This window comes from Chrysemys picta, chromosome 21 (assembly GCF_011386835.1).
Source record: "Chrysemys picta bellii isolate R12L10 chromosome 21, ASM1138683v2, whole genome shotgun sequence".
Lineage (NCBI taxonomy): Eukaryota > Metazoa > Chordata > Testudines > Emydidae > Chrysemys > Chrysemys picta.
This window is the reverse complement of record NC_088811.1, coordinates 12,699,200-12,719,970: the sequence shown is the minus strand read 5'-3', so window position 1 is coordinate 12,719,970 and position 20,771 is coordinate 12,699,200. Positions and strand designations below refer to the sequence as shown.

Here is a 20,771-nt window from a genome sequence, read left to right as displayed (position 1 = left end):
TGCTTTAGTCCACAGGACCTGATTTCAGTCCCTATATGGTTATCATACACCGAGGTGGTAGCGTACCTATTATTAAGGCTTCCCAATGCTTCCCCAATCTTGTTTTCAGCTGCTTATAACCTTGCCAAACTTTAACTGTTTGGGCTGAAATTTTCTATGTTGGCTGCCTTAAGAGTGATTTTTTCTGGGAAATTTCAGCCCCCAAACAGTCCAGCTGTTTCTGAGAATGAGGAGAAGATAAACAATACACTGTTTGGCCAGTGTTCAGTTTTTGAACAGCTCCCGAGCCCACATACTGTATGTGAAATTGGACAGCAGGTTGGTCCTTGTGTCAGTGACGTGTCTTTTATAGTCCCTGGGAAAATCTGTCCAAATTAAGTTACGAACCTTCGAAAAATTGCAGGCTGCCCGTACTCAGTAGAGAAATCGCTGAAGATTCCATCCTCACTGAGCATGCTCCATCCCCTTGCCGCTCAAATGTGTGATTGCACTGCACCCCTGTGCTGTCCCTCCACATCTCCTAACTTCTGAGTGCTTGACTTTGCAACTTTAATCATGTTCTTTTAACACTGTTTTTTTGCATGTAATATATGTATAGCTCCAGCTTGTTAAATAAAACTGAAATCCATCTTCCAGCAGCTCCCATTGGCCTGGAGCGGCGAACAGCAGCCGTGATCAACCGGACCTGTGGATGGGGCAGGTAAACAAACTGGCCCAGCCCACCTGGGGCTTTCTCTACACAAGCGGCGTCCCAAGTTTGGGAAACACTGCTTTAGAGGATGTTGTTCTTTCATGAGGAACCAGAATCAAGCTGGTAGGCAAACACAGGACCTCAAAGACATTACTTAACATCTCCTGTGTAATCAAGGTCCGGGAAAGCTGACAGCATGAAAGAGAGATTCTGCCCAGGGCCGGGGTGAGAGGTGAACGGGTCCGCGGCACAGCCCCCGTTTATTGTCCATGTAATTTAACAAAGATCTAGGGCCAGATATTCTGCTGGAGTAAATTCATACAGCTTCACTGAAATCAGCAGGGGCCATCCTAATTGACACCAGCAACTATTTAACCGTTAAAACTCACCTGTCAATTAATAGTAAGGTGACCAGATGTCCCGTTTTTAAAGGCACAGTCCCATTTTTGGGGACTTTTTCTTATATAGGCACCTATTACCCTCCCCCCCCACTCCCTGTCCCGTTTTTTCACAGTTGCCATCTGGCCACCCTAATTAATAGGCGGTTTCAGACTATCCCTAGCTGGGGTTTCAGGATGAAACACCCTGTGCCCAGGCACCGAACTACCCTGGCACTATCCATTAGCTATTGTTTGGGCAGCACCTTGACTACACGAAGCACTAAGCCAGGGTTGTTATTTGTTGCAAATGAAGCAGGCTCCAGCTGTTTACAGGTCTGGGAAGTAAAACAGGGAAATTGAGAAAGCACCAAGAGTTCCAATGCTGTTTCCATTCAGAATCGAAAATACAGCTCTAGTTTGGGGAAGGACCGTCTCGTGGCTAAAACCCAGGACTGGGCGTCAAAAGTTCGGAGGGCTCTGCCTAACTCTTACACACATTTGCTGTGTAACCTGGGGCAAGTCACTTCTCCCCTCTGACCAGGAGTTCCTCACCGCCCTCCCTGTGATCTTAACAGCTGCTCTTTCTTGAACGGTTCCTAATTCATGATTGTTGTCTACTTTACCTGAAACAAACCCACTGCTGTGTTCTTGGCTCTCCACTTAAGAGCGGCAGCGCTAGGTTCTTGCCAAAGCCGTTTAAAAAAGCTTCACACGCAACAAAGCTGATCCCATATGGTGCCACCGGTCTGTTTCACCAGACCGCTGTGAGGGGATCCAACCCTTAAATCCCCATTTTAAGCCCACCCAGAATCTAAACGGAGTCCAGGCACTGCTGTCATCTCAAGGCCTCTAGACATGCTGTTGGAGCGCAGATCTATTTGCTCCCTCCTCCTGAGAGCTTAGATTACTCAGCCCACTCCCTGGAACCAGTGTGAACTCCCCTCCCACACATTAGCTTAAACATACCCTCTTCCTGAACTCCACACAAAGATGCAAGCCTGCTGGCTTACACATTCAAAGGGCACAGGATAGATACAGTAGGGTCACACGGTGGAAGGCTTGTGGTAGTGTGGGTTCATGCAGTTCAATGAGGGGAAATGAAGCCAATCAAGGTCATGGAGAGATCATGGGGGAATATAGAGGAACAGAGCTTCTAGAAACTGAGGACAGTAATACTGACAGGGGTGTGATGACACTTCCAGTTCCTCAGCTGGAAGGAGGTATAGACATGCAAAATATTGTTATATGAAATAGATAAACGAGATTGTATTTCATGGCCGTATGTTTCTTCTGCTTCTGGGTCTCTGGCTGATCCAATCAGGTCTTTGAGAAAGTTACCTTTCGTCAGACAGGCTAAGAGAAGCTGGACTCAGAAAACTCTAGGAGTGGATTCTTCTCCCTCACACTGGTGTAAATCAGAAGTAGCTACTGAAATAAATGGATTACACCAGGATGAGTGGCGAATCGGGCTCCTAAGCCTTCTGATGAAGTAAAGCAGCATCCACCCTTAGCCAGGAAACGAGTTGACAGGAGGGTTTCAGTCATGGGTTTCTCCCCCGCTTTCAGATGTTGTACAATTCAAAAGCGAAGATTGGCGTCCTGGCCGCGAGGCTGCAGCAACGTCTCATGAGATGAAAGCTGCCCCCTAAATCAAAGTTGGTAAATCATTCCAAAAGCAAGCCCTGGCTGGAGGTGGGGGTTGGTGGGGCTGGGTGAAATATATCAAAGGGGCTGTGTGTGGTTGAGACAGTCATTTCCCGACAAGCTGATTACTACATAACACAAGTAGCCCAGTGCCGCACACTCATTCTTGGTGCTACAACGAGGATCGTCTTGCTAACGGGAAAGCTTAATGATGAAACAACTCTCAAAATATCTTACAATAATCCCGGAGGCAGACAGCAGGTAAAAGCAGACAGAGTAAACCCGCTGGCAGCGTCTACCGCTACCTCTGAGGAACAGAATGGAGTTTAGCCCGTAAACTGCGGAACATCTGCTCTGTACTGACTCCAATGAAAAAAGCATCATTTACCCCACCCTGCTCACCCATTTAAGCATAGCTGGGTTTCCCATGCTATGGGGAATAAACTGTGGCCACGTACAGACAGACAACCCAGGGTGGTACCCTAGACCTTCATCACCAAAGCAACAGGCCTAAAGGAGTCCTACCAATTGTACTAAAGGAGAACTCCCTTAGCTGGCTATTACATTTTCTAGGCCAGCCACCTGCCCAGTAGCCGTACTCTCACACACTAAGCCAATGTATCCCATGAGGATAAAAAGGAAGCTAAACGCAGAGGAAGCCCATGCTGGATTTCGCCCTGGCCACTCAGGCAAGCGATGGAACAGATGAGTGGGTGTAGTAACATCTTCCAATTCCCCAAAATACATGCAATATTTTTCTAGTTCACAGTGGGCAAAATCCCTACTCCATGCCCCATGCGTTCCTCAGCTTGCGGCTGTATTGACTTCTACTGCTTTGCTCCGCCGTGCTGTGTCGACCCCAGCAGCCTTTAAATTTGGTTCCAGGAGTAGTCATGGGCAGGGATCTCCTTGGCAGTATGTATCTGCCTAGGAAAGACAGAAGGCATGGGAGCCGAAATCTAGGTGGAAGCACAAGGCCTCTCAACGGGCAGCGTGTCCACTTGCAGATCTTCCATGATTCTTTGAGCTGAAACCTCACCTTCTTCCTCAAACCCCACCCCACCATAGAAGAATTCCTAGATATCTCTGCTCTTTGAAACTTACCTCTCCTCCCAGGAGTCTAAAATCAACATCAGCTGTAGCTATCATTGGACAATATTCATCCTCCAAAGCCTGCTTATAGCAACGAATGTTCTGGCTTAAAAGAAGAACCAAGAGTTCCTCAAACAATGGATCAGCTTAACGTTGCCTGTGTCATGTGTTTGCTTAGCCAAGTTGTTACACCACATAGGAAAGCACGGGAAATTTCAGGAAAATTTGGCCTGAAATCCAATTACTACAAAAACTTTCAAACCTAGTTCTCAGCAAGCATGACCAGACATTTTAGTAATCATCTCTCCCTCACCATGAATGTCACTGATGTTTGACTAAAGACAGCCAGGATTTGTGTAAGCACTCGAATCTCATATGTGATCAGGATCCAGGCCTCTCCATACTCACCCTTTCTGACCTCAGTGGAGTCACTGTGAGACACCACATAAGAAGGGGACACTCATTTCCCTTAGCTACCAGCCACAAAAGAAGACGGCCTGAGCTATTCACTGGTGATCAAACACGGGAGTGTGGTCATGATCAGAGAGTAAAAACAAAAGCTTCTTACCAGAAGATCAGTCCCCCTCTGTGCAAATTCAGCGTCATATCTTCTTACAAAAATATAAGGTTTCAATCATTTGTTTTTTTTATCCCTCTTGACCCTGGAGAGCCGACCGGTCTCTTCTGGCTCATGTATCATCGACATCAATTCAGTTCCAACAGCAGATCTTTGCAAACAGTGATGGGACAGAAAGTCCAGGCTGAATTTGCAGAGGTGACCATTAGGAAAAAAAATACATGTAAACTGAACACATTTGATCCAGCAACACCAAGAGACAAAATCATTCTCATGGAGTCATTCTTCAGAATAGAACCACACTCTAAAATAATCTAGGCATCAGTTAGGCTACTGTTGGAAAAACAAATTACATACATTTATTATAATGTGTGCCATTGCTATACAAGTAACGTAAAAAAAAAAATCATCTGGTCATTCACAGTGTAAATACACAACCCAGCTGTCCCAGGCTTCAGAAAGTAGCACACACCTCCTTAACGTAGAAACCTCAGACTGCTCCCTAAACCAATTCAGAGAGAAAGCAAACCAAAGGGGGTTAACGTGAAAATGAATGTTAGTAAGAATCTCCTCCCACTACAAAGGCAGAGGCACTGACTCTGTGGGTGGCTCCGGAGCTGAAGCACCCACGGAAAAAAAATAGTGGGTGCTCGGCATCCACCAGCCACCGCTGTTTGGTGCCTCGAGGAGAGGTTTGGGGGAAGGCGGAGAGCAGCCAGTGGCGGACAGGCAGGGGCCTTGGCACGTGGGGGTGGGAAGAGGTGGAGCAAGGGTGGGGTCTTGGGGGAAGGGTCAGAGTGGGGGCTGTGGCCTTGGGGAGGAGCCGGGCTGGAGCACCTCAGGGGAAAAATAAAAGTCGGCACCTATGTTCAAAGGAGAAGTGTGCCAGAGCGGACTGCAAAGGGAATGGGGTTAGCAGTTCAGGAGCCTTGTAAATAAATAAAAATTAATGCAGCTATCCTATCTCCTAGAACTGGAAGGGACCTTGAAAGGTCACTGAGTCCAGCCCCCTGCCTTCACTAGCAGGACCAAGTACTCATTTTGCCCCGATCCTAAGTGGCCCCCTCAAGGCTTGAACTCACAACCCTGGGTTTAGCAGGCCAATGGTCAAACCACTGAGCTATCCCTCCCCCCCAGGGTGATGAATTAGGCTCAAAAGAAAGAAAAAGACTCTGAGACGGTGCCCTCTGTGGAAAGCTTAGTTCCCAAACACACACAAAGGCCCCGAGAGCACAAGAACGGGGATAACTGGAGGCCAGGGTAGCACGGGGGCAGGATCGGGGGGTTCTGTGACTAACGGGGGGGGGGGGGGATTAAGTCTCCTACAAAGATACACTCCTGTTGCTGAGGGCAACACCGGAGTATAGCCCCGGATGCTCTGAGCCAGCAGGTCTGCATGAGAACGTTCTGCGTAATGAAGTATGCGGGGGGAGGAGGGAGGGAAGGAAGGAAAGGACATTTGGTGATCAGAGGGTGGGGTTCAAATAGTCAAAAGGGCTTGGCAGACATTTTGAAAGCTACTCAACATGCAACAACGGGCCATATCCTTAGCTGGGGTCAATCAGCGTAGCCCTGTTGACATCAGTGGACTTATGCCCATTTTACACCAGTGGAGGATTTGGCCAACTAACAGCAATTAGTCAGTTACCAAAAAGGGCTAAAGGAGTCTTGTTCTTACCCAGAACTAGTTAATTCCATTCTGATTAACAGAATTGTGACTGCAATCACGCCAACAGAAATCCAGAGTCATTGCATCAGTATCGGTGGCGTTACGCCAGTTTTACCCCATGAAAATCGGATCAGAGCCTGGCTCCTGAAAATATAATCCCGTCTTGTGCTTGGGACAGAGATCCCAGGACACAGTCGGAGAGAAATCCGTGTCCAGCCCATTCAGTAGAGGGTTCCTAGCCTCTCTCCTTGCACACGTTGACTGGGCAAGAGGAATAGTGCAGTTACTGAGAGAGGAAAAAGTTTCGTGACCAACTCAGCAAAAGAGGGAACAGAGAAAGATCTGGGGCCCAGTTCAGCTAAGTAAGGAGAGAGAACGGTCCTAGGGTCTGGTCTGGCTCTGGAGCCGCGTCCTGTTAATGAGGAAAGGGCCCTCCTGCTGCTCAAGAAACGAAGACCATATTGGGGCCTGGTCCAGTCAGTGGAGGAAGGGGTTCTAAGGCTCACTTGGGCAATCAGAGATGGTTCTAATGTCCAACTGGGCCAACGCCGTATCATTGGACTTGTTACCACAATACCCAGGGTAAAAAGTTCCCCGAGTGGGCAGCGTTTCCAGACTGCTGCAGTGAGGAGGCAAGGGCAGGATAAATAGAAACCAAATGCAGGGCCAAATTCAGACCGGCTATGGGGGGTGCATCTCGACAGGTTTATGCCAGCTCTGCCTTTGGCCCAGAGGTTTCTTTCGTATACGAGAGCCGCACGAGATGGGGAAAGGCAAAGTTAACTTTCCAAAGATGATTACATTTCCATTTAACTTTATTCAAACTCCGCTGACCAGTTCTGAGTCATACAATGCAGCCCTTAGTCATCCAGCCCAGATTCTCTAGTCCAGTTCAAGCAGTTGCTCCAGCAGCATGTATTCCTTCTGCTCCATCTTGCCATGTGCTCTGCAAGCCGTGTCCTCAATCCTGTCCTGTCTGGTGCTGCAGAGTACAGCACAATCATCAGAAAGTTACACCTCACTCCCCTCTAGGCCATTACTTCTCACCTGTGTCATCCACCACCGGGAGACTCTCATAAGATTCGAAGTCAGTGATGCTCATGGGAGGTGGGTTAGCGTTGCTGGGCTTTGAAACGGAGAGATGTTCGAATTGGGGCAAGAAGCCAGATAGCCTAGGACTGCCCGGACACTCCTCCGGCTTGCACATGATACAATCCAGCAAGGAGCAGGCCTTTTCCTCCCAGAATTCACCAGTCTTCAGGTTCACGGTGATGTTTTCAGCCGAAACCACAAAGTGCCGGATTCGTGCCTGTTTGTGTATCTCGCACATGCAGACCCAGGGCTGCCAGTTGTTCCAGTGGAAAAGCTGATCCCCTGTGGAGAGTCAAATCAGATACATGGGCAGGGAGGGTGGGAGAGCAGTTTGGGGATAGGCAGAAGTGATAATAGGCTATGGAAGGGGGAGTGTTCTAAATGGCAGACGTTACTGGGAGAGCAGCAGTATGTTACCCGTAGGGTATGATCCTACACTTCTGGAATCCGTGGCAAAGCTCCCATTGACAGCAGCGGGGGCAGGACCGTGCACTGGGCTCAGAAGGGCAGTAGAAATCCCTAAGAACTTAGAACTGGGTAGTGGAAGAAAGAGACAAGAGGATTTTTAAACATGTAACCGAGAGAACGTTTTAATGCTGCAAATACACCCACGTTGTGAGACACGCACACAGCTAATGGATTGGTTCTGGCATGTTGACCACTACTTCTTATACTGAAACAGGATTGAATAAGGTTGTATGAAAAAGGCCAGCGAACTTTGCAATGGCAAAAAATGGTAAAAGGCAAAAGCCCTGTAGATGGAAAACTTCCATCCACAAATTGGACAATAAAACATTCGCCTACTCATCCGAGCCACTGTGCCTCCTCTCTGATGTGGAGTCACCATGTCGAGGCGGGAGAGGGCCCTTGGCCTCTCTGCTGAGTCTACCAGCAAAGAGTTTAACTGGGATGGTCATCTTGGGGAGGTTGTCACGCCTCCTTCAGGAACTGGTCTGAGGCCCACCGACTTGTTTCATGAAGTCACCAAAGACCCATGAGATAACAGCTTTCACCATGACCAACCCGGGCTATATTCCAGCTAATGATCTAGATATCAGAGACTTTGTAGCCAGTTACTAATCCCCAGTGCCATACAGGCCACGACTAGAACATCAGTTGGACGCTAAAGGTCGAACAAAATCACCTTCTGCCTGACTTTGCTAGAGGGTGTAAGCTCTTTGAGACAGGGAATGTTCTGTTTTTGTACAGTGGTCCATGTACAGGGTTTGTAGGCACCACCACCATTCAAATAATAATAGTAACAATTACCTACAGTCTGCTGTATACTGGCACCACGAACACACCCCAGCAACCACAGCTCAGAGCTCAGGAACAGCAACATACGTAGTCCTTCTTCCATGTACGTTAGAGTAGGACAAGTACTCTGGCTGGATCACACAATCCACGATGCACAGAGTCCACCTGGAATTGCTGGAACCTAGCAGGGGATATTTACTTGCTCCCATAGCAACATCACAAAAGGCTGCCCAATAGCGGTCATTCTATAGAACACGCGCGCCAGTCAACGTCTTCGGAACTTCCTGGGCTTGGCTTCGTTTCAATTCAGCAGAGCCTGGCTCTTTATGTACCTTGGAAGATGGTCAAGTGTAGACTGGAAAGCTGGTTTCCTTTTCACGGCTTCCAGTACGGGATGCTACTCATTTTCTGGCTGACATGTAGCACGACATTACCAAAATCCCCTGTCCTCCCAGGCCTTACTGGTTCCCATATGGAGCCAAAGGGTTCACAGCCCACCTTTTTAGAAAGGCAGTATGGCCTGTAGGAATGAGCACAGTCCTGGGAGCCAGGAGACCCGAGTTGTAATCCTGGTTCTGCCACTGATACGCTGTGTGGCCTTGAGCAAGTTACTTAACCTGCCTGGGTTTCAACTTTCCCCATTAGTAATATGGGGATAACCTATGTGGATGGGGGTGTAACAGCAGCAGGTTGTAGCCACGGTGGTGCGTAGAATGGAGCAGTGGGGGTATAACACTCTATATAAATGCTGTGCCTTATTCCAGGGAAGAACTGGGAAAGGGTTTATGATTTGAGGGCTTAGTGGTGAAACGGTTTTAAGGAGTCCTGCCTTAAGATACAAGTTTGCACAAAGAAGTTTTACTGCTGTATTTTGAATTAGTTTGAGGGGTATGTCTAGTTTCTGTGCCCCCAAAATGGAAAGAACTTTACAAATTCCATGTACTTTCCATCATATTTGATATACTGTTTGTTGTACCTTTTTCACACTGCATTCAGATTAAGTCAAAGAAACTAAAGTTGCGCTTTCCATTTATAGTCAGTTTCATTTTCTATTTCTCATCCAGTCACCCAGCCCAACCATGTCTAAACTTCCCACACTAAAGAGGAACGCTTAATTTAAAACAAACTTGCTTTCAATTAAATATTAAAATTATTCCATTCATAGTCTTGTAAAATTAATTCCCGCTTTTTAAAAAAAAAAATCCACAACCTACATTTTGCACCTGTAGTAAGCTCTGTAACACTAATAGACAATGAGCCAAACTCATCCCTGGGGTAAGCCCATAGAAGTCAATTGTGTTACACGCGATGGATAGGTTTGGACCAAGGTTTCTAAATACTCTTATGAGTAGGGCTCTTTGTCGGTCACGGAAGTCATGGATTCCGTGACCTCCATGACTTCTGCAGTGGCCAGTGTGGCTGACCCCAGGGCCGCCTAAGCAGCTGGCTCCGGGACCAGCTGCTCGGGTGGCCCTGCAGCCAGCCACACCAACTGCAGCTGGAGCTGGCCCTGGGGACCGCCCAAGCAGCAGTTCGTGGGGTGGCTGGAGCAGCAGCTGCTCCGGAGGCCCCCTGCAGCAGCAGCCCCTCAGGATGTCCTCCACAGTAACAGCCCCCCCAAGATTGAGCCAGGAGTATTTATCGTATAAGTCATAGCTAGGTCACGGGCACGAATTTTTTTGTTTATTTCCGTGACCTGTCTACTATAAATATATACTATATTCTAGTATACGCTATACTGACTATACTAAAAATACCCGTAAGTAAATCGTAGTCTTACTTATGAGTTAATTCTACAATCCATAGAATTCCTATGATAGAACTCTACATTCCAGGTGTTATACTAGAAAATATAAAACTCCTTTTTTATTGTTTCCTAAAGGGAAACTAAAACCACACCACATTACACACCTCAAACAAACTCTCCCACATTATTTCAATGCAATTAAAAACCCCCATGAGCAGGTCTTCAAAATGCCTTCCCACCAGCCTTTTTACAATCAGAGGTAAACATGACATCAGAATGTTGGAAGGCATTTTGTGGCTTTGTGATTCATAAAACACCTCTTTCTTTGACAATGGTTTCTCCCCCCGAGAGATCTATGCTGAACATGATCTACCAAATCCTCTGTCCAAAGATAATGCACAAAAACAAACACGTTTTTCTTATTGGAACTAAAGCACCGTCACTCTTCTTTAATGTAAGAATTAATCATGTTCCCAAATTCCTGGAAGCATGAAATTGAGTATCTTTGCATACCTCATGCTGCAGCTCACAGTCCCAACTTCTTGTCCAGAGAGTCAGAATTCTTGGTTTGATGAGTCAACCGTATCACTTTTATGAGTTGGGCGGATGAACGCTCTGTACGTGTCTATTGCAATACACCCAATGGCTGTTCTATTACAGGGAACAGGACTAGTCATCCTGTTTTCTCAAACCTACCAGATGGTCTCTTATAGCAACTGACCACTTACACTTAGTTTACATCCCTGGATGGGAAAGCACAACTGCGGTGATTGTATGTACAAAGGGCCGGTTAGAGGCCAAAACTGGCCAACTGCAAGCAATTTCTGCCATTGTCTAATGGCAGCTTGCACAATTCCAACACACACGTGCATGCGGATTTTTGCGAGGGCGTTTGCACTTGCAGGGCTCGGAAAAAATCCCTCCTCTAAAGGTTCATTTTTAGGCAAACACCATCATTTTTACTCACTCCCAGTATCCCCCATGGGCCCTGGGTAATCAGGTCAGCAGCTCATACGGTTGAGACGGTAGGACTTTAATTAGGAGTTGCTCTGTAGCATAGTGGCTTGTCTGGAGCTCTCTGCCGAGAAGCATTACTAAGTCTGAAATGAGCTGAGCGGGACAGGTTTAGGAGCTGGTCCGTTCTGGTTCCTCCGGACATTCGGGACACCAAGGTCTAGAACCCAAACAAAGACTCCATCAACCTACAAAACCAAAACTCCCACTCCCCCATCTCGTCACAGCACAGAGAGCCTTACGACTCACTTTTGGCTCAGGGCCTTGTCTCCCAGCTCCATTAACCCTTTCACTGCCGCACAGCGGCAGCATCGTTCCCTGGAAGGGCAGACATCCCATTGGAAGGTGGATGCTTCCTAGCTTCATACCCAATGGGGCAAGTTGGGAGACTGACCCTGATGCGCTCTAGGTCTCTTGCTTAGCTGTCAGTGAATTATCATCCTGGGCCCCTGAAAACAAGGCAAGTGCAACTCAGAATAGCCTGTCCTTACCAGGTGAGAATGGTCAGTGGGTTTTTGTTGCAGTGAAGTTCGCAGATCCAAACTGCTAAGCGTGGGGCTGCTGGAAGGGACGACGTTCTCCCAACCGGCCAGGCAGTGCTGCGGGGAGAGGTCTATCTGTGACTGCTTTCTCTGGTAGTGTACGTGCCCCCAGAAAAGCAACAGCCCAGTCTCTCCAAAAGGGGGCTCCGAGAGACGGTTGAGTTCATTTCTTTAAGAGCTTTGTATGGTCACAAAGGGGCACCGATGAGAACTTCCAAGAGGCTCTAAGGTGCAAAGCTACCTCACTTCCCCCATGTGTCCCCTTCACTGGCTTCCAGCCATTTCCAAAAGCAGTTTAAAAAAAAAATGGATCAAAACAATTGGCCTTTTTAAAATTTTAACTAAATACATGTTTTCTTTTCAAAAATTAAAGCTAATTAAATTTGAAAGTATGACAAATTTATGTTTAGGCCTAACCTTACTATACACTATTAAAATCTTTTACATTAAATACAAGTAATACAATTCAAGCAGTACATGTTGGCTGCTGAAATTTTAAAGAAAGTCAAAGCCCTGAACTGGTGGAAGTTTCTGGCTAAGCGCTTGGAGCCAGAATTTGTTGAAACGGTAAACTAGCTTTTAACCGCAGTAGCCTACTCTGCAGGTGGAGAGAGAATTTTCTTCAGATCAGTTTATTCAATTAGTTCAGTTCAACGTTGAAAAACTCACTAGGAGTTGGAAAAGCAGGCAAGTTTTTCCCCCACCCTCTTTTCCAATCTGTGGATAAAAATTAGGTGTGAGAGGATGAAATCTACGAGTTCTAAAATCTTGAAGGATATGGGGACCAGAAACAATCTGTTGAATTCATTAGTACAGATAGTGCTTCCTTTGTTTAATAAACCAGTTAGTTTTAAACACAAAACATTTTGATGACCTCACTTTGTGTTTTCTTGTGTATCCAGCACACTTACAGCAGTTTTATTTAACTAATTAAAAAAACAAACAAACAAACAAAAAAACACCCCACCCTTTAAAATGCTGGTTTGGGTCATTTTTAATTGTATTTCAACTTCCATCCAAATGCAGCTTGTGACACAAAACACAAGAAGAAATGAATCATTCTCTAACGTAATAAAACGTAATAAAATACATCATTTCCTAACAATAAAACAGTTATAAAAGTTAAGAATCTGAATAAATGAATGTTAAGCTATAGAATTTCTTAAATAAATGCGTATAAATATAGCGTATCCTCCTGGTTTAGCAAAAAGAAGTACCAACCAATCACAACCAACTTTTCTGTACGAAAATAAGTAAAAAGTACAAATGCAAACAAAATTAAAATTGATTATTTAAATCCAGGTTTTCTATTTGCTGTTTGAAATCAAACTTAAAACCAATGATTGTCAAATCACATGTGGTTGCAATGACAGACAAGATGGGTGAGATAACACCTCACCCACCTTATCTCTCTACTAATCTGGGACTCTCACAGCTACACTGCATATAACACATAATAACACGTAGTTGCAAGATTTGTCACATCAGCTTCCTGAACATTCTGAACTCAATGCACTGGGCCTCCATTTACCCACTCAGCTCCTCCAGACACAATTTTGGCTGGAGCTGTGCAAATAACTGGTTGCCCTCCAAGAACTACTTTTCAAGTTTTTCAGTGAATCAACAAACCAAAAGAATATTTGTTTCGGGTCGAAGTAAACATTTTGCTTGACCCAAAACGTTTTGTTCCAAAACATAATGTTTTGTTCCAATTTCAAAAGCATTTGTTTTCTTTTTTTTTTTTTAAATCAAATGGAAGGAAATTTCAAATCAAAAAGTTGTTTTGAAGTGAAAAAAAAAATCAAAATGTTTTCTTTGGAAATTGTCAAAACTAAATGTTTCTATTTTCCTGGAAATAGATATTTTATAGGTTGTTGGGTTTTTTGACCTAAACAATTTGGCGAAATGGACATGAATTCACAAAATGTTTCAGTCATCTTAAATCTGCAGTTTTCAAGGACAAAAGTTTCAAGGCCAGATCCGTCTCTCTGGAGCTCTTTGCTCTCCAAGCCACTGAGGGTACGTCTACATTGCAACTAGACACCCGTGGCTGGCCTGTGCCAGCCAACTTGGGCTCGTGCTCGCAGGGCTGTTTCACTGCGGTGTTGACTTCGGGGCTTGGGCCCGGGCTGTAGGATCTTGCAGGGTGGGAGGGTCCTAGAGCTTGGGCTCCAGCCTGAGCCCTGAAGTCTACACAGCAGTGAAACAACCCGGGAGCCCGTCAGTTGGCACGGGCCAGCCGCGGGTTTTTCTTTTGCTGTGTAGACATACACCTTGTCTTTATAAATACCTGCCTTCTTTGCTTTGGGGCTTTGGCCCACACTCTACTCATTCATCCTGCTTGTCTCCTTTTACCCCATGCTGCTGTTCACTGGATTTTACCAGCAAAACTGTTTATTTGCAGTTGCGAGCAGTAAAGACAACAGCCTGATTTTCTCTCTCTGCTGCATTCTTTTGCCCTGTCTGTCTGCGGGAGAGCCACTCAACCCAACTCTGCAGGCATTTGCTCTCAGTGTACAGCATTCGGACACACGCAGTGTACACAGAGGGTTATATAAATTAGATTGTGTTACAGATGGGCGTGAGCGGCAGAGTTTGCACCTAGGTTTGGCTCTTCCTGGCTGTCACAATGATTGGACCAGTCTCAAAGCCTCGCTCTGAACTTCCCCACAGTTTAGGGGTGTTCAGCTCTGGAATCTTAGCGGAGACCCATCCCTGGCATTAACAAATCAAGGCTCTTGGTTCTCTTCTTTTCCTAACATGCTGCTATGGCCATTCACCTGGTGATGATGCAGCCACCTGCATAACCGTCAAAGGGGAAGGTGGAAACTTACCGAGGGTAAAGCCAGATCGTCTGCTGGTTCAAAGCTCTTCCTGCGATGGATTTTGTACTTATAGGCAGGCAGGAGGGTGGACCTGGGAATGCTGACCCTGCAGCCAAACAGAGGAAGTAACTGCGCAGGTCCTCCAGAAGAGACATCACAGTGCAGAAGGCATCTGCGCTCTTCCTGCCGCACCTGGAGTCTTAAGGCCTCATCCAAAGCCTACTGAAGTCAATGAGCTCTGGATAAGGTCCTTAGGGACTTGTGTGTAGACCCAGACTCTGGACTAAATTCAACCCCAAGGTAAGAGGGTACATCTCCCATTGACTTCATATGGGAGCTGCTCCTGCTTACGTCATAGCTGAATTTGGCCCTTTTGCATTTCAAAGCCCAGAGCTCCCTCTCCCCTAAGACAGCAACTTTGTAAGGAGGCATCTTAAAGAGACCTCCTCCCCTATGCCTAGCTTGCTCTCTGTCTACCTTGATGGCTTCCTGTGACACTTGAGCTACTAGCACTGTGCAGACCTGACGTAGGCTGGTTCCTCCAGCGTCTCCGGAGGCCGTCGGGCTCTCGGGGTCTTACACATGGGGCAGGCAGACTGGGAATCCACCGGGACTGTAAACAGGCGCCTGTTTAATCGATAGCAATAAACACCTGCCATGCAGAGGAGAGATCGTTACTTCATTCATAGCCTGTGGCACTCTTCTTCCCCAATGCACCGTACACACCACACAGAACCAACCCCCGCTGTTCTCCCAAAGTACTTTTTACACGGTAATTTCCCTCCCATTCAACTGTTTCCTGAAAACAGATGCAGCTTTAACTGAACTTCCTCAACTTAAAGCACGTAAGTCAGTCAGGTCAATTACAGAGAACCCTGGAGAAACAGAGAGGACACGAAAGAGAATCAACCCAGGGACTCCTGCCTCTTTGGAGTGGGAAGTGGGGGCTGGAGAGGGGCTGAACTGTGAATTCTTCCTACGCCCCTTCTAAGAGGCTTAAGGCCGGGGTTTTCCAAAAAGAAAGCCACAGAAGGCAGCTGCCCATGCCTGGAAACTAGATTTGGAAGGCATCTCATCTTACACTGATGGGAACTGGAAACCAAATCTGCTTCTTGTTCAGGAGCCAAGTAATCCGGTGCCTCTGGCCTAAGGAAACAAAGATGCAGTCACAGCTGTGCACTCTGGAGACGGCGATGGGAATAATGCAATATCCTCTGAGGGGGTCTCTTGCTGTCCAGACCTCCCTTTAGACTGGCTTGGTGGGGAAAGCACTCGTCACACTTACACCAAGAAACCGAAGGCCTATTCGCAGAGCAAATGCCCATCTCTGGGCAAAGGACACACCTGCTGCATTACAATATGCAGTAAAAGCTGTGTTATCCGGCACTTTACCAAGCGGAAAGCTCTAGAAACTGGCATTTCTGATCTCCGTTAAAAGTCCGGTTGATGAGGAGCCGGCAGGCTCCCTACCTGGCTCTGTGTGGCTCCCTAGAAGCGGCGACATGTCCCTGCTGCTCTTAGACGGAAGAACGGCCATGGGGGCTCCGTGTGCTGCCCCCGCCCTGTGCGCTGGGTCCGCAGCTCCTATTGGCCAGGAACCGCAGCCAGTGGGAACTCCGGGGGCGGCGCCTTCGGGCAGAGGCAGCATGCAGAGCCGCCTGGCGGCACCTCCGCTTAGGAGCAGCAGGGACATGTCGCCGCTTGCTGGGAGCCGCTGCCTGGATCCGACTCCCCGCACCCCCTCCTGCACCCCAACCCCCAGCCCTAAGCCCTCTCCCACACCCAAACTCCCTCCTCTCCATTGGTAAGTATAACTCTTAGTTAACCGGAATTTTTGACTTACCGGCACCCCCCCTTCCCCCATGCCGGATAACAAAGCTTTTACTGTACTTGATGACAGGAACTAATTCAGAAATCCATTGCAATCGCTCCCAGACGTTCCTGGTTTCTTGGCCATGCGGGAATGATACAGTTCACCCTCTGCACCTGGCTCTAGTTCAATAGCAAACAGCTGCTCCCCAGAAAGAGAGCAAACGCTCGGTGACCCGCTGATGGGCTGGATGAGCCATCCTCACAGTCTCCTGCTCCACAGACCCCCTGCCAGTTCTTCCCTTGTTCCTGGCGTTCACTGCCACCTTAGTCCCCTCCTTACCCCAGGTCTTCCTCATGGACACACGCTTCCTTGTTCACCTGCCGGAACTCCCGGAGCTCAGAGAAGTACTGCTCAGATTTCTCGGACAACGACGAGTCCGTCTCCAGCAGCCCTGGGAACGCGAAGCGGAGAAGGAAATTCAAAGCTGGAACTGCATCAGAGGCAGGTGACCTGGGAAAGCTCAGGTGAAGTGGTCAGCTAACCAGGGTGCTGTGTGCCAAAGAGGGCGACTGATCAGACCAGCAGACACGAAGGGAGCAGCGTGGCCAACTGCCAAGCAGATACTGCCTCTGTCGAAGGAGAGACCCCAGCAGCGCCACTGACCCGGAGGGGCCAGTGACTTCTGTGACAAAAAGCCTTGAAATGATCTCTCCTCCTCGTTTCCTTCGTTCATCTCCTGCTCCTCTGGGCCCCCCTCGAATTCTCTCAGCCCCACCGCAGCTGCATGGATTCCTGGCCAGTCTCCTCACTGCCGTTCCAGGAAAGCACAGGTCATCTCTGCACTGACTGAGGAACTGTGTCTGGCTTGGCAAAACTGCAGCTCTTGTACTGAGAACACTGCCCAACTTGCAGATTTTTCAGCGGTACCGGGGCAACAGCTCACTATGCCCTGGTCCCAAAGCGCACGCGGTCTCCAGCCCCGGGCCTGCGCCTCGGTCTGTACCCTTTACCGTACAGGAGGTGAGTTGTGATTTTAGCCCCTCCGTCAACCAGATCACCCCAATAACACCACAGTTGTGCGGTGGGGCTAGGACTTGCCTGCAATCCAGTCGTAGCCCAAGAAAGGACGTGCTGACCAGCTATCGGCGGGGATGGTGTATTCCTCAGGGTCCGACAGAAAAGTCACTCGGCCTGCTTCCTTCTGGGGTGAAAAGAGTTCACGGGTCACTAGAGACTCCTTATGCGGCTACAAGGACACTGCGCTCCTCAAAGGGGACGTATTTGCTAGCTGCAGAAAGGGGGGCGGCTGTGGTCTAATGAACTGGGCTGAGAAATCTGGGCTCTAGTCTCAGCTGTCCCAGCAATTCACTGCCTGGCTTTGGGCGGGTCTCTCACCCCTCTCTGCAAAACGGAGACACGTGGCCAAGGCCACACAGCAAGTCGGTGTCAGCTCTGCAATCAGCACGCAGGGCTTGCCGACTTCCAGCTCCGCGCTGACAATGCTACCCCAGGCTGCCCCGAGCTGCCTAGCAGGATGACGGCAACAATTGATGCCGGATGTATACTCTGAGCTTACAGAGACCAGCTGCGCAATGGGGGTAACCCACGAGGCCCTCTGTGGGAAGCCAGTAGCCGTGCTGTCTGAGCAACCTGTCCCAAATGTGCGTGGTGAGGGCAGCAGTGGGGTGAGGGAGAGGGCTCGGCTCTCATTCCACAGAGAAGGGGGAAGAGGGTGGGTGAGATGCCCGGGGCCCTCAGCTATTAGGAATGGAACAATTCGGACCCGGATATTTATTTCCCCTCCACCTGGCTTGAGCTGCTCAGGCCGATGCTCATCTTGCTTTTTACCTTGACTTCTTTCCCCCCAGGTGTCAGCAGGATTGATTTGGGAGTCCTGGAGTCTCTAATGGCCGTTTGCCGCTGGCCATTCCCTTCCGCTGGGGTCCTGCCCAGCACCGTCTCTGCCTCAGCCCATGGCCTGCCCCTCTCCAGGGCGCCACGGAGCACGGTGGATTGCTGTCTGCTCTCTCTGTGTTTCACAGGGGTGGATTCTTCCCCTGGGTTTCTCAGGGCATTGCCGTCTCTGGCCACTCTGGAGGTTTCTCTGGTGAGGGATGCTGCCGGTGTGAAGCTTCGTTCTGCCCTGGGGGAACCCGGCTGCGCCCCCGCTCTGCGGTGCAGCACACCCCTCCCCTCCCTGCCGCACGCTGCGGGTTTCAATGGCGAATGAAGGGCTGCCCTGGCTGCGCTGGCTCCGGGTTCCACAGACACTAGCGTCACGGGGTCCGGTGTGCCCTTCGTCGCACGGACTTGGTTCTCCTTCTGTAACGAGCACAGAGACCCACACGTCACCACACAGAGCCGGAGACAGCTCGGGAATTAGCTTTTCGATAACTCGGCCTCCTACCGTTCTACGCATCCCCACCCTGCCGTGCGACAGTCATACAGAGGCTGCTGGAGAGAGAAGGGGAAAGGCCTCGTGTTGGGCTTGAGCCACTGCTGATCACTGAACGGAGTGGGTGTGAACAGGCTACATCCAGGCCTCTTTGCCCACAGGCGAGTATCACTGCAATGGGTGGCCTCTGAGGTGGTGGGGAATTAAAGGACAATGGTCCAGGATACCCCTCCGGCCACCTCAGCTGGTGGTAGCAGACTCTGCTCTATCTAGGCCACTGTATTCTCTCCCACCTCGAGTCTCATGGGGCCAAGAGGCAGAGCCTTTGCTAGACGGACGGAGCTCAGACCATGGGATCGCTTATTTCTCCAGCAGACTCCACAGCCACTGGATTGCACCACCAGTCTCATGCACGTGCACCCCATCTACCCGGCAACTCTCTCTGCAGCATTGCTGTCTGTCACTGTGGTGCCCATTTGCTTCCCGGCCCTGTGCCTGGTGGAGCTCAGCATTTCTAGTCCCGAACCTCTGGGTACTGCAGGTTTGAAAAACGCCTTTTACATTAGGAAACCTCAGTTCCAGGCATGGAACAGTTAGAGAGGAAAATGCATTTCTGCTACAGCATCATTGCCCCTTTGCACCACTCTTATCTAGCCTGCCCAGCCCAGCACATACCCCTCTCTTAGGAACAGGAACAGCTCTCTCTGCAGGAGTTGTTCTTCTGGAAAGAGAGGATGAAGATAGTGGCTTGCGAGGAAGTCTTTTCTTGATTTCTTCCTGCTTCACCTTGAGCCTTTGCAGAAGGTCTTGGTTTGCATGACGCAGCCTCTCCAGTTGCTCCGACTCCATCTTCTGCATGACGGTCCCTAAAGGGCCAGAGAAAGGTGGGTTGCATAACTGTGAGCACTCCACAAAGGAACAGGAAGGGAGGAGCCATTGAGTTACAAATTGAGGGGAATCCACTCTAGAGACAGGAGTGTTGGAGGGTTTTCTGACAGTTGGAGTTTTTATCAGATCCCCTGAGAAAGGAATCAGTCTCAAAAGTCTCCACGCTTTACACACTCTAAGAACAAGCATCATTTTTCATTCCTCTTCCCCTAGGGAAATTATCAAGTAATTTAGGCCCCAAATCTGAGTGCTCTTAAAAAGAGAGATTATAAAAACTTAACAGAGGAAAACCACCATGATTTAAAAAAACAAAAACAGAATCATAGGACTGGAAGGGACCTCGAGAGTCCAGTCCCCTGCACTCATGGCAGGGCTAAGTATTATCTAGATCATCCCTGACAGGTGTTTGTCTAACCTGCTCTTAAAAAACTCCAATGATGGAGATTCTACAATTTCCCTAGGCAATTTATTCCAGTGCTTAACCAACCTGGCAGTTAGGAAGTTTTTCCTAATGTCCAACCTAAACCTCCCTCACTGCAATTTAAGCCCATTGTTTCTTGTCCTATCCTCAGGGGTTAAGAAGAACAATTTTTCTCCCTCCTCCTTGTAACAATCTTTTATGTACTAGAAAACTGTTATGTCCCCTCTCAGTCTTCTCTTTTCCAGACTAAACAAACCCAATTGTTTCAATCTTTCCTCCTAGGTCATGTTTTCTAGACCTTTAGTAATTTTTGTTGCTCTTCTCTGGACTTTTGCCAATTTGTCCACATCTTTCCTGAAATGTGGACACAATACTCCAGATGAGGCCTAATCAGCGCAGAGTAGAGCGGAAGAATTACTTCTCGTGTCTTGCTTACAACACTCCTGCTAATACATCCCAGAATGATGTTTGCTTTTTTTGCACCAGAGTCACACCGTTGACTCATATTTAGCTTGTGGTCCACTATGACCCCCAGATCCCTTCCCGCAGTACTCCTTCCTAGGCAGTCATTTCCCATTTTGTATGTGTGCAACTGATTGTTCCTTCCTAAGTGGAGTACTTTGCATTTGTCCTTAGTGAATTTCATCCTATTTACTTCAGACCCTTTCTCCAGTTTGTCCAGATCATTTTGAATTTTAATCCTATCCTCCAAAGCACTTACAAT

At 48.3% G+C, this 20,771-nt stretch overlaps 1 protein-coding gene across 5 annotated transcripts in view; it reads right to left on the bottom strand.

The window, feature by feature from the left end:
• Positions 1 to 1,219: 1,219 nt before the first annotated feature.
• MIIP (migration and invasion inhibitory protein) overlaps positions 1,220 to 20,771 on the bottom strand; it is a 29,552-nt gene continuing 10,000 nt past the window's right edge. For 3 of the 5 annotated variants that reach the window (XM_065575195.1, XM_065575193.1, XM_065575194.1), the window contains exons 2-10: positions 19,414 to 19,604; positions 18,192 to 18,665; positions 17,442 to 17,544; positions 16,683 to 16,794; positions 15,612 to 15,676; positions 15,053 to 15,182; positions 14,540 to 14,636; positions 11,655 to 11,762; positions 10,241 to 11,323 (exon numbers count right to left, since the gene is read on the bottom strand). In XM_065575195.1, coding sequence (XP_065431267.1) covers positions 11,183 to 11,323; positions 11,655 to 11,762; positions 14,540 to 14,636; positions 15,053 to 15,182; positions 15,612 to 15,676; positions 16,683 to 16,794; positions 17,442 to 17,544; positions 18,192 to 18,665; positions 19,414 to 19,604 — 1,421 coding nt within the window. In that variant the 3' untranslated portion in view covers positions 10,241 to 11,182. Of the gene's footprint in view, positions 7,428 to 10,240; positions 11,324 to 11,654; positions 11,763 to 12,672; positions 12,732 to 14,539; positions 14,637 to 15,052; positions 15,183 to 15,611; positions 15,677 to 16,682; positions 16,795 to 17,441; positions 17,545 to 18,191; positions 18,666 to 19,413; positions 19,605 to 20,771 lie in introns of those variants that run through there. The other 2 variants (XR_010594254.1, XR_010594255.1) reach the window with 2 other exon arrangements.